This window comes from Myotis daubentonii, chromosome 6 (genome assembly GCF_963259705.1).
Source record: "Myotis daubentonii chromosome 6, mMyoDau2.1, whole genome shotgun sequence".
Classification (NCBI taxonomy): Eukaryota; Metazoa; Chordata; class Mammalia; order Chiroptera; family Vespertilionidae; genus Myotis; species Myotis daubentonii.
The window spans coordinates 66,816,826-66,830,418 of NC_081845.1; the positions used below are offsets into that span (position 1 = coordinate 66,816,826).

At 39.8% G+C, this 13,593-nt stretch overlaps 1 protein-coding gene across 1 annotated transcript in view; it reads left to right on the forward strand.

Moving 5' to 3' along the window:
- Window positions 1-1,382: 1,382 nt before the first annotated feature.
- Window positions 1,383-13,593, forward strand: part of COL9A1 (collagen type IX alpha 1 chain) — a 98,529-nt gene continuing 86,318 nt past the window's right edge. Inside the window, exons 1-5 of the mRNA XM_059701271.1 lie at window positions 1,383-1,396; window positions 1,901-1,977; window positions 3,129-3,206; window positions 3,343-3,475; window positions 12,378-12,774. Of these exons, the coding sequence (XP_059557254.1) occupies window positions 1,383-1,396; window positions 1,901-1,977; window positions 3,129-3,206; window positions 3,343-3,475; window positions 12,378-12,774 (699 nt within the window). The remainder of the gene's footprint in view (window positions 1,397-1,900; window positions 1,978-3,128; window positions 3,207-3,342; window positions 3,476-12,377; window positions 12,775-13,593) is intronic.

Here is a 13,593-nt window from a genome sequence, read left to right on the forward strand (position 1 = left end):
CAGGTAGTTCACGACTAGTAAAAGGATGCCGAACAAATGGCACAGATGGTTCCAAGCTAATCAGCGCAAATCCCCATCGAGCTGAGGGAGGCAGAGGAGGAAATAACATTTATGAAAATAAAAAAATAAAAAATAAGAAACAATGCTATTTACTCTTCAATTAATTTAAAAATAAAAATAATGTTCAAGGAAGCGAAACTACCTTATGCTAGATACCACAATTTATTAAGATAACTGGACCTTCTGAACCTAAATGTCCCTGTTATAGGACAGGACTGTCATATCCCCTAACATGGAGCCAGAAGCAGGTTATCCTGAGGGGGTGGGGTGGGGTCTCTCTCTCTCTCTCTCTCTCTCTCCTTGGTTCTGGACAGAGAATGTGTATGCGTGACATGGTCCTGACAAAATCTCTCCCTACAGGTCTGTGCTCCCTGTAACCTGCTCTCAACTTCGTGATAGAGGATAATGTACTGCTTCCGCTCGGCTCTGGTAATTACCGAGTTTAAGAAGAAATAAGAACTAGGGGCCTCATGTGACATTTATCAAGCACTAAGAAGAAGGAGCTAAAGTTACAAGTTACTTCATTTTCTGTGCCCCAGTTTTCTCATCGATAGATTAGGAAACATTTTAGTCTCACCTTATAGGGTGAGAATTAAACTCATTAAGCTTCAGGCATTTTCCACCGAGTGAAGTGTTAGCTATAATGACAGTAATATGAGGAGTAATGATTGTCCTCCTGAGGCAAGCATTCGATTCTCTGAGTTGCTATCTTGCTTAATTCTCAAAACAATTGTTTTAGGAACTACTTTCAACCTGTTTTTCAATGAAGGCAACGGGTGTGACAGGCAGATTAACTAATTTGCCGAAGGATATGTAACTAGCAAACTTCCGAACAAACGAGGATTCAAACCTAGGTTGGATGGGCGCCAAGGCTCCCAAGAGTTCCCACATCATCCTGTGAGCTCCCCATACCCCAGTCCTCTAAAAGGCTCACTGTGCTTGTATAGCAGTTCTAAAAGCGTCCACTGTGTTCCTGTAGCAGTTTGCCTGGGTTTTTCTAGTGAATTTCTTCACATCCTGATTTTTTTTTTTTTTTACTTTTCAGCAAATTTTCCCTTGCAAATCCCTCCTTCAATGTAACCTTGTTAGCTTTGGGGCCACACCCCACACCTTTCCCCACCCCTTCCTTCTCCTTTGGTTTAAAGTGTCACCAGATGGCTCTGGTTCACTCTTTTGCTTGTAGCCCTGACAGGGGCAGGAGGAACCAAGGCTGGGTCCAGAACGCCTCAGTCCTGGGGTGACAGTGAAGGGGTCTTTGGGGAGTACTGTCTCCCCTACAATCCCTTCTTCATTGGGACGATTGGCAACAACAAATTGGGAAAATGAAGACCTTCTGGTAAGACCTTGACACTGGAAAGAGTGGTGGGGAGATGGCCAGGGGTGACAAGATGAGAGGAGGTAAGGGGAGAGACGAGAGGAGAGAGACAGGAACAGAGACAGAATTAGAGGGAGGCAGATGAGAAAGTGAGACATAAAAAATTAGCAAGCATGGGAGACAGAAGAGAGAGACAGAGAAAGAGGGAAAGGCAGCCACCAAAATGGAGAGGCAGAAAAACTAAGATGAAAGAAAACAGAGTCAAGGAAATAATCAGGGAGATAGGTAGAAATGGAGACAGTGAGGTAGAAAAAACAATAAGTTAATGATTGTTTTAGAGTAGGAGCTGAAAATGTGAGAATTCATTAAATTTCTCAATAAGACTCCAAAGTCAAAATAAAAAAAATAAACTATACTGAGATTTGATCACCTACATTAATCAGGTTTTTACCATGTTTAAAAATACTAAAGTAGTCCCCAGCTGGAGGGACTTCTGTATGAATCATTTTCTTTTCTCCTTTTCAGGAAAATTTCAGTTTTCTTCTTTGTATGCGGTTTCCTGGAACCCTGTGCATCTGCAACTGCCGTCAAGCGTCGCCCAAGTAAGGGCCACAGTGTCTAGATTTTGAAATACCATTTGTTCCCAGAAGGGATCAGGCAGGGTGGTGGCTAAGTAAGGACTGAGTGAGGCACCCATGGTCCCTCATACCCTCTCTCCAATTCTGCTTTGGCCATGGATACTCTATGGTTTTCTGTGGTAAATGCTAGTTATAAAGCAGAATCGTGCTGTGATCAAAGTTGGCAGGAAAGCCAGTTTGTCCAGATGGCTAGGTGGATGGATGGATGGATGGATGGATGGATGGATGGATGTACAGAAGCCATTAAACGGAGGTCACCGGGGGATTTGTTTGATGTACTGGGGTGCCTGGGCCAAAGCTTTGCAGCTGGTAAGATGCTTTTTCGAAGTGTAGGAAGTTTCTACCATCAGGTGAGTCTCAGGGCGCAAGGGTTGTATGGTTACAAAAGGCCTTCTGTGGCGGCAAAAAACACTCCTTCGCCACAACCCCCCACTTGTGTAAGGAGCACCCCGTTTCATTCTAGGGTTCCCCATCAAATTAAGTATTTAACCCTTTTAATTTTCTTCTTATTACTCTTCCTCATTTTAGGATCCTAGCAACAGTCTAGTTGGGACCCTTATTAGATCTCTCAGAATGAGCTTCTGAAATTAAATTAAATGGAGCTGTTCTCTATATTTTATTTAGGATCAGTGAACCAGAGACTCCACCAAATCCCTCCTCTATTTGACAAAGATTCCTAAGAACTCCCCTATTCAGAACTCTCATTGAACTGGCTCAGGCCGGCTCTGGATTCTCTTGGGAATTCTAAAATTTATGGTTTTTTAAGGAATATTTTCTAGCCCAAACCACCAAAAGTTTTCCAAACAGGCCTCTGACACTGTGCCATTCAGAACGCTGTGCAGCTCCACGTCCAAAAGGAACAAATTCCTAACTTCCCCCAAAGGAGCGTTTTCCCAGCACAAATTATTAAAGCACCTTTGTGCCTTGCTTCTCTTCCAGGATGAATGAGTTATAATCGGTCATAGCGTTAAAGCCAAACACACTACTTACAAGCAAGCTGCTTGGTATACTATACTGTAGTGCTTTAAATAATTGCTCAGTTCTTATTATTATTGACACATTCTCCATGATCCCAGTAAGAGGTGAGGTAGGATGACATGTGATCTCTTTTGCAGGATTTCCTATCAATGCAGTTCCTAATGGTGAAAATGAGCTCTGTCCAAAAGTGAGAATTGGTCAAGATGATTTACCAGGTGAGTAGCAATGTTTATATTGAAAATGCATGCTTTCTGTAAACCTATATAAAATATTATTTTATTTGGGTAGGCTGTGGAAAAGAACAAAACCAATCTCAATGTGGACTTTTAATTTTTTGTTCCCTTTTTATAGGGTTTGACTTGATTTCTCAGTTCCAGGTAGATAAAGCAGCATCTAGAAGAGCTATACAAAGGATAGTGGGATCAACTGCATTACAAGTGGCTTACAAATTGGGAACTAATGTAGACTTCAGGATTCCAACCAGGTAATATTAAAAAAAAATTAATCTAATCTGCCTCAAATGCATTTTTTAAAAAATATATTTTTATTGATTTCAGAGAGGAAGGGAGAGGGAGAGAGAGATAGAAACATCAACAATGAGAGAGAATGATTGATTCTCTAATGGGGATCGAGCCTGCAACCCAGGCATGTGTCCTTGACTGGAATCGAACCCGGGACCTTTCAGTCTGCAGGCTCTATCCACCGAGCCAAACCAGCTAGGGCCCTCCAATGCATTTTTTAAAATAAAAAGCTAGCCAATGTTAGAGAACTTTCTTGCTCAATGTTTCTTGAATTATGATTTTATTTAAATATGAAGGAATTATTTACTTATCTACCTTCAGTGCCTAAATATATGAATGCCTTTCATGTTTTCAGTATGTAATTTCCCATCCCAGGGGCGAGCGTTGGGGGTGGAGGTGGATCACTGAGACTATTATTGACTCAGGACAAGTTCTTATTACTCAATGCACTGCTTTTCTATAATTTGTCTGGTTTTGACTGAAAGAAGCCTCTGTGAAAAGTGCCAGAGGTTAAGCATAAATTTAACTAGGAGCCCCTGAGTGGTTAGAGAACTCACAATGGAGCTGTTCAAACGTCCTGGTGCTGAAATGGAAACACACAGGCAGTGCAGGAACCAAAGTAGATCTAAGGCCCTGAAGGAGTAGCTCAGTTGGTTAGACGTAATTCTGATATACCAACGTTGTGGCTTCAATCCCTGGCCAGGGGAAATACAAGAATATACCAATGAATGCATAAATAAGTAGAACAACAAATCAGTGTTTTTCTCTCTCTCTGAAAATCAATTTAAAAAAAATCAAAACAAAAGCAATGATACCCAGAACAATGGTAGGGATAATAATAATAAAAAAATCCCCCACTTCATTTATCTCTTTCTCTGGAACTCTTTTATCCTTCACATCACTCATTACTGAGATGCTTTTGTGTATGTGTAAGTGTTGAGTCATCCCATTGTTATAAATGAGCTTCAGGGCTTTCAGTTTGATGTCACCTAGTACCTTATAGATGACTATTATGATTATGTCTCAGTGCACTGAAAAAAAAATAAAGATTCCTTTGGTAGATGAACAAGCAATTTAGGGCTTTGATAGAAATTATGGTGTAAAGGTAAATAATGATTAATTAGAACAGTAAAGAATATTATAGAAACTCTAAATGTTTATAATAATGAAAAATTTGGTCAAATTAGAATACTGATATAGTGCCAGATGCAGATAGAAATTTATGTTTTGAACATACTATATTTTATAAAATAACTAGAGGCCCAGTGCATGAAAATTCATGTACTGGAGGGGGGGTCCCTCAGCCCGACCTGCCCCCTCTCACAGTCCAGGAGCCCTCAGGGGCAGGAAGTGACCTCGTGATCAGGGGAAGGTGATGCCCCCATCACACCTCTGCTGCTGCCACTGCCGGCAGCTCAAGCCTCGGCTGGCCCTGGTTACCTGAGCCTTGGGCTGGCCCTGGGCAACTGGGCAGCAGTCATCTGAGGCTTGCCTGCACCTCAGGCCAGCCCTGGGGGGCTGAGGGTGGGTCCAGCTGCACCGCGTGCCTGCCACCCTTCCCCCCCCGCCCCCCCCCCCCCCCCCTTATGGGGCTGAAAGGACTGGGGGACTCTGGTGGGGCTGAGGGGACTGGGTGCTGCCGTCTTGTGGCTATGGGTGCTGCCATCTTTGTGATGGCATGACAGTCAATTTGCATATTCCCTCTTTATTAGACAGGATAACAGTGTGCTGTATACTTACTTTGATAAATTTCCCAATTAACATTAAACCTCATCCTCATCACAAACCTATGGGGAGGACATTATTATCCATATTTTATGGAGGAGGAAACTGAAGTTAGAGAGTTTAAGTTACTTGCATAAGGTCACAGGGTTGGGAGGTGCTGGGAAGACTGAAACCGCAGGCAGAATGGCTCCAGAGGCTCTGCTTCTAGCCACGATTTGATACTGACCCTGGAAAACCATTCCCATTTGGAAAGGTTAAAGGCATAATAACAGCAATTAAGCTTTTTATCTTATATTTTCTTTTTTAAAAAATATATTTTATTGATTTTTTACAGAGAGGAAGGGAGAGAGATACAGTTAGAAACATCGATGAGAGAGAAACATCGATCAGCTGCTTCCTGCATATCTCCCACTGGGGATGTGCCTGCAACCCAGGTACATGCCCTTGACCGGAATCGAACCTGGGACCTTTCAGTCCGCAGGCCGACGCTCTATCCACTGAGCCAAACCGGTTTTGGCTATCTTATATTTTCTTTTCATGCACAGACATGTTAGTTGTCTTCCTAAATAATTTTTTTAAATGTTCATATATTTTAATTTCTTTAATAAAATAGTAAAACATGACAAAACCCCAATGCTGACTTAATTTTCTCTTCTACAATTTAAGGTACAATCACTGACTTTAAATACAGAGATTGAAGGGCACACAGACCCCCTACCCCCATGTACCTTTTTTATTGTTCTTCTCTAAGTGCCTAGAATTACTCCAAATACTTTTTAACAGGTCGTAGTCAACGTCCCATATTCTCTATCTCCGTGGCTCTCTGTATCCCCACAAATACTAAAAACTCCCGCTTTACTGGCAAGGCTTACTAAGTTGAAAAAAAGAAAGGACATAGAAAAAAAAGAAAGGATGAAGAAGGAAGTAGGAGAAAGAAATACAAAGAGAAGGAGGAGAGCCAAAGGCCTAAGATAGATGGAGTCCCAAATAGGTAATAAAGTCCATTCTTGGGCAAGTTACTCAGATAAACTTAGCTTCAGTGCCCTCAGACTGAAACTAGGAATAATAATAACTGTGTCAAGAGCTCCAATGAGGAGCACATGTAAATCAATGGAGAGAGCTTGAATAGAGCCCGGTACACAGTGGTAGTTGCCATAAGTGGTGGAGAGCACCAGAAGGGGAGAGTGTCTGCAGGTGCAAGTCTTTTCTCCTTAGTGAATGCTTTCTTTGCAAGCTGCCCTCCATGTCCTAATCATTAAAAAACCAGGTGGCAAGACAGCGGCTGGAATTGCTCTCAGATCATGCAGCGGGTAGACTGCCTTGGTGTAAAGGGAATTTCTATGCTGGAGAATATAGGCTCTCAGTGAGCAAAATAGAAACTTTAGTAGTGGGAGGGAGAGGTGAATATGGCATTTGGGATGAATGAGATAGGGTCACAGATTATTCTTACTTTTCTTTTTCAATTTTTTTGAAAGAGCATGAGACAATATTTTGCTGTTTGCATTCTTTATTTTGGGCACTATAGTTTCTCATTCTCAACTCATACTTACAAACATGCCTTAACAAATACAATCTGTACCTTTTCCTTGGGTTAAGGTCATAAACAAATGTTTCAAGGCCAAAAGACTTCTTATCTTTTATTCAAACCCTTATGGTTCTCCTTTTAAGATACTCTGTGCAGATTGTAACATAATGAAATAAATGATTTATAGACCCAGTTTCTTTTAAATTATGTATGCTGTCAAGTTTACTTATCCATGTGCATAGCGTATTTGCAAGAACCGAATCTGAGGTGTTCAAAAAAAGACAGTGGGACTGACTCTTCTATAAATTAGTGAGGACTTCTAAAATGCTCTTAGGTCTATACAAATACATATATATATTAATTTGAAACAAAGAAATTTTCTTTTATCATATTGACATACTATTTTAGCCTACTTTAAAATATTTAATAACATTATAATCTTGATTATGTTTGTATATATAAGCATGCACAAATTATATATGTGTATATATGTATGTATGTAATCTTAATGGACATAAAGAAAGATAGATAAATATTTTCGGTTTAACAATATGTCTATAAATGAATTATTCTTTTAGCAAACTCACCATGACTCCATTTTTAAAAAGTTCTTGGCATTACATAACCAAGTGAGAAGTAAATGGGGACATCATGCCCTATGCTACTTTCAACATAATCCCTTTGCTCATGTAGCAGGAAAGATTGGGTGAAGCACAAATTGGGAGGATTCTTCCCTTAACCTCATGTCTTTGCAAAAGAGTTGCTCAAGCAAGTTACCATGACTTCTAAATTCAAATCAAATACATTTGTATTTTTTTTTCTGGGACTGACGAAATTCTACATCCTCGCTCAGTACATGTGTAAACACATAAATAGGTAACGTAGATTTTTTAAAAGCCTATAACAGTGGTTCTCAACCTTCCTAATGCCGCGACCCTTTAATACAGTTCCTCATGTTGTGGTGACCCCCAATTTCATTGTGACAAATTGAACATAATTAAAGCATAGTGATTCATCACAAAAACAATATGTAATTATATATGTGTTTCCCGATGGTCTTAGGCGACCCCTGTGAAAGGGTCGTTCGACCCCCAAAGGGGTCGCGACCCACAGGTTGAGAACCGCTGGCCTATAAGAAGAGTGCTTTAAGGAAGAGAAGAGGACAAAGCATTAGGATTTATCTTCCTTCTATAAAAACCTCAGACCTCAACAGTAACTGTCTTGGGCAAAAAAGAAAAACAAATTCTTTAAGCATCTAGTCTAGTTAAATCCAGATTATTAAGTGAAAATAATATTAAATAACCTATTTGTAATTTAAATGGATACTAGTCAAATTTCACCATTGAATGAATCTTTATTTATTTATTTATTTATTTTGTTAATCCTCATCCCAGGATATTTTCCCATTGATTTTAAAAGAGAGTGAAAGGGTGGGGGAGAGACATAGAAGAGACACATCAATTGATTGCCTACTGCAGGGCCCGGGGCTCCAAACTGAATCTTTTAAAAATGTACTTGTTAAAACCTCCTGCACACTTCACAGACATAAAAGATATTTAGTGAGCAGAATCGAACCTGAGACCCTTCAGTCTGTGGGCTGAGGCTTTATCCACTGAGTCAAACTGGTTAGGGCTGAATAAAACTTTTAAAACTTATCTTCCAGCTCCAAATTGAGGTCAGTTAAATGAAATGTAAAAACTTCTATGAGGTTTTATAATTATACAACAGGCAATATAGTATGCTTTCATTAATGAGTCTTAGTTTCTTTCTGAGAATTTATTCTGGAATATATATATTCTGAAAAATATAAAGTTCAAGGGAAATATGACAATATTAAAAAAATATCAAAATAGATGTGGTAGACCTTTTCATTCTGGGGGAATGTTTCTTATATACATGGTTTTTTCTTTAGATCCAAATTGAATCTTTTAAAAATATACTTGTTAAAACCTCCTGCATACTTCACAGACATAAAAGATATTTAGTGGGTTGAAAGGTTTGAAATAAGTAGAGTATACATCACCAGAAATCATTTAAGAATGTGTACTGACAAAAAAATTCACCCAATATTATAAATAAAAGCCAGTTATTTTAGAAAAGAATATCTAAAAGAAGTACTTGGATGATAAAAGAGTATTCAGATGAAAAGTTTCACATTTTTATAAAACTAACAAAGCAATGAAATTTGTTGACATAGTTGACCCATTTTATTGAAGGCTTGCAAAAATGTTTGCAATTAAGAGTTATATATTTGTTTATTGCTATTATTATAAGGGATGACAAAGTTTTATAATTAGAGTAAAAGTAAAAGTAAAGGCAGAAAATCTTAGCAAGTTGAGTTATTTTATGTATGGCTAAACATGCTTAGAACAGAGGAATTTTTTGGTTTAGAAATCCTTGACCCCAACAATATGTTTTAATGTAACTGGCAACAACACATATGCCAATACAATAAATTTATGTTATGAATTTTAGTTCACAACACATTAAATCAGCATCCATTTAGATATTTATTTTTGCCTTTCTTTTTTTACTCCTCACAAGAAGGGGGCTACTATATATACCAGGAGTTTGACTTGGAGAGAGGTTATGTGGGACTTTGGGTCTTGGTCCATAACTGTTATCAGAAATGTCAAATTTCATTGTTTAGTTAGAAAAATTAATTGGCATCTATTTTTTTTTTTTTCTTTCTTTTTTTTTTTAATTAAATCTTTATTGTTCAGATTATTACATTTGTTCCTTTTTTTTTCCCCCCCATAACTCCCCTCCTCCCAGTTCCCGCCCCACCCTCCGCCCTCACTCCCCACCCACTGTCCTCATCCATAGGTGCACGATTTTTGTCCAGTCTCTTCCCACATCTCCCACACCCCTTTCCCCCCCAAGAATAGTCAGTCCATTCCCTTTCTATGTCCCTGATTCTATTATAATCAACAGTTCATTCTGTTCATCAGATTATTTATTCACTTGATTCTTAGATTCACTTGTTGATAGATGCATATTTGTTGTTCATAATTTGTATCTTTACCTTTTTCTTCCTCTTCCTCTTCTTAAAGGATACCTTTCAGCATTTCATATAATCCTGGTTTGGTGGTGATGAACTCCTTTAGCTTTTCCTTATCTGTGAAGCTCTTTATCTGACCTTCAATTCTGAATGATAGCTTTGCTGGATAAAGTAATCTTGGTTGTAGGTTCTTGGTATTCATCACTTTGAATATTTCTTGCCACTCCCTTCTGGCCTGCAAAGTTTCTGTTGAGAAATCAGCTGACAGTCGTATGGGTATTCCCTTGTAGGTAACTGAGTTTCTTTCTCTTACTGTTTTTAAGATTCTCTCTTTATCTTTTGCTCTTGGCATTTTAATTATGATGTGTCTTGGTGTGGTCCTCTTTGGAATCCTTTTGTTTGGGGTTCTCCGCGCTTCTTGGACCTGTAAGTCCATTTCTTTCACCAGGTGGGGGAAGTTTTCTGTCATTATTTCTTCAAATAGGTTTTCAATATCTTGCTCTCTCTCATCTTCTGGCACCCCTATAATTCTGATGTTGGTACGCTTGAAGCTGTCCCAGAGGCTCCTTACACTATCCTCGCATTTTTGGATTCTTTTTTCATTTTGCTTTTCCGGTTGGATGTTTTTTGCTTCCTCGCATTTCAAATCATTGACTTGATTCTTGCGCTCCTCTGGTCTGCTGTCGGGAGTCTGTATAATATTCGTTATTTCAGTCTGTGTGTGCTTAATTTCTAGTTGGTTCCCCAATATAAGATCGAGGGTCTTATTAGTTTTCGTGTAGATCTCATTAAGTTTATCGGCAGCTTCTAAACAGTTCTTGAGAGACCTTAAAAGTGTGGTTCTGAACTCTATTTCTTCCATTGACAATTTTGTCCTGTTTCTTTGTCTCCGCATTTTGTTATGCTTCCTTGGTGCACCCCCTAGTGGTCTTTGTTCGCAGTCTTATAGATAAATCTTGATTGTTGTAGCTAATTCCAGGGAGGGTTTGACCTCCAGGCCAAGTGGCTATGAGAATCAGCTGTGTCAGCAGTGAGAGAACTTCTGCCCTCTAGGGAGGTGCTAATCTAGCCTTTGCCTGAGGCTATCCGGCAAATGCCTCTGTGTAGGGCTTGGGCGGGGCGGGTCGCACAGGATCAACAGGGTGGGCCGGAGAGAGCAGTTATGGCGGCTCTCAGTCCTGTCCCAAGGGGCTCTGCCTCTCTGAGTCCCAGCACCCACTGCAAAGCTCGGAGAGAAAGCTGCACTCGCTCTGACCGAAGCCAGACAGTCCCGCTTCTCCCGTTTGAGTCTGGGTCCCTAAAGACTCGCCCTGATCTGGTGCTCAGAGTCTGCGACTCCCTCCCGATTGAAAACAACAACCACGCCCTCCGCCGCCAGCCCGCTCCTCGCACTCCGCACCTCAGAATTTGACTTCAGCACTGCGCCTCCTCTGAGTGTCCGTATGCGTTTCTCTTTCCTCCTAGTTGTAGGATTTCCACTCAGCCAGCGTTCCTGTGGTTCTGGGTGATGTCCCTTCCGTTTTTTGGTTTCACTTTTGAAGTAGTTGTTCAAAGCAGCAAACTCCGGCGTTAACCTATGCCGCCATCTTGGTTCTCCGGCATCTATTTTTATTAGCATTTCTTCCTTACTTAGGAATATTTCTATACTTAGAAGGAAGAAGGTAGAAGGATAAAACCTTCAAGCCCTTGAAGGTGACGTTTACATTTAATATGTCTTGATTTTTTACAAATTTGGTCCTCAGGTTCTAGCAGTTTGGTTCAACCGAAGATGATCCAGGTAGTTGTTGCAGCTACAGATCACAGTTCCCACACAGACTGGAGATGCCTTAGGGCCACTGATAGTCTTAGGCTGCCATTTAAAGCAATAAAGTAGCAATGATATAGATTCAGTTGTCAGATGGAGGAACAACTAGGTTGGAGCAGAGAATCAAGAGCTGGTCATCTTTCCCTTGTCTCACATCTAGTGACAAACAACAGCTGCTAATTTTAACATCACACGTCGAACTCCCTGAAAATGAAAATCAGGCTCAGGGTGAAAGAATTATTCAAGTCTGCACAATTACTGATTTTCAAAATGCTTCTATGGGTGTAGGATATAATCATGGAGGGAAATACCCAAGCAATTATGAAAATAGCAAATAATCCTAACATGTTATATTAAAATAAAAAAATTAAAAGCTGCTTTAATTAAGTGGTCTCATAAACTAGCAGAGCTGATTTGGATTCCAAATGATCTCTTCTTTCATATGTAGGAGAAATGGTGCCAAGAACTTTGTAAGAATGTGTTTCTTGGCTGAGATGAAATTGCTGAACAGTAGCTCTTTAGGCAGCATAAATAGGAATATTGTTGGGATTGTGTGGCATTGGGAACTCTCTTTAGCTTTGAGGGAGGGTTTTTTTTTTAACGTGTGTTTTAGGATGGAGCATAAATGTACATGAATAATTGAACTTCTGTGAAGGCCTTTATGGACAGTCATGAAAGAACAAATAGCGCATCGTTTTCCACACTGTAGCTTTTCTGTAGAGCTAGAACCCAAAATAGCATAAGAGAAGATGGTAATATGCATGGGCACAGAAAACAAGATTTTTGTTTACTGTTTTAAAATTTACGCAGGCATTTATATCCCGGCGGACTGCCTGAAGAATACTCCTTTTTAACTACTTTTCGGATGACTGGAAGCACACTTGAAAAGCACTGGAGCATTTGGCAGATTCAGGACTCCTCGGGGAAGGAGCAAGTTGGCGTGAAGATTAATGGCCAAACAAAATCTGTTGCATTTTCATACAAGGGACTGGATGGAAGTCTCCAGTCTGCAGCCTTTTCAAATTTGCCCTCCTTGTTTGACTCCCAGTGGCATAAGATTATGATTGGTGTGGAAAGAAGCAGTGCTACTCTTTTTGTTGACTGCAACAGGATTGAATCCTTGCCTATAAAGCCGAGAGGCCAAATCAATGTCGATGGCTTTGCCGTGCTGGGAAAACTTGTAGATAATCCTCAAGTTTCTGTTCCGGTAAGTATAAAATCATACACTATGGTAGATTAAATCAAAGCCAGATTGCTAAAAATGAATACCTCAGAGATCTTTAGTGATCATCTGCATGTCTTAAACAATGAACAGTTACTCATCTTTTTCTATTCACTCAAGCACTTATTAGAAAAGCCCTCGGAACTATTTTGAGTATAGCATGTACCAGATAGAATGGGGATTCAGAGGAATTTAAGTAGATGGCTCCTGGTCTTAGGAGCTTAAAGTCTACTTGGAAGTTGCTACATGTCCACCTGGAGTACCCAGAATCCTTTGGAGGGGACTTAAAAGAAACCAATACTCATGTGGTATATATTGTGTATAAATAATTAATGCGAAGATTCAAAGTAAGGTTAAGATGAATGATGGATTCAGTTAGTCAAGAATTCCATGCTTCTTGAAAGCAATGAACCTTGAAATGGAAGGATTTCAATTGGCAAAAGAAGAGGAGAAAATGCATTCTAGCTTAGGGAAGAGCATTAAAGAAAAAAGAAGCAGAGAATAAGTAGACCACATTCAAAAATCTGAAGTGTAGTTGGTTTGAATGAAATGCATTTGAGAAAATGTGTGTGTGTGTGTGTGTGTGTGTGTGTGTGTGTGTGTGTGTGTACACACGGGCGCGCACGCTGTGGGGGGTGGGAGGGTGAGGGATACTAACAGCAGAATGTAGAAGATGTGGTTAGGCAGCCATATGGTGTCTGCTAAGCAAGAATAAAAATTGTATAGAGGACAAAATAATTGTTTATTCAGAAGTAGGTCTTGCATGGAGTATTCTAAAAGTAAAGAATTTTAGAGCTCTCTTCA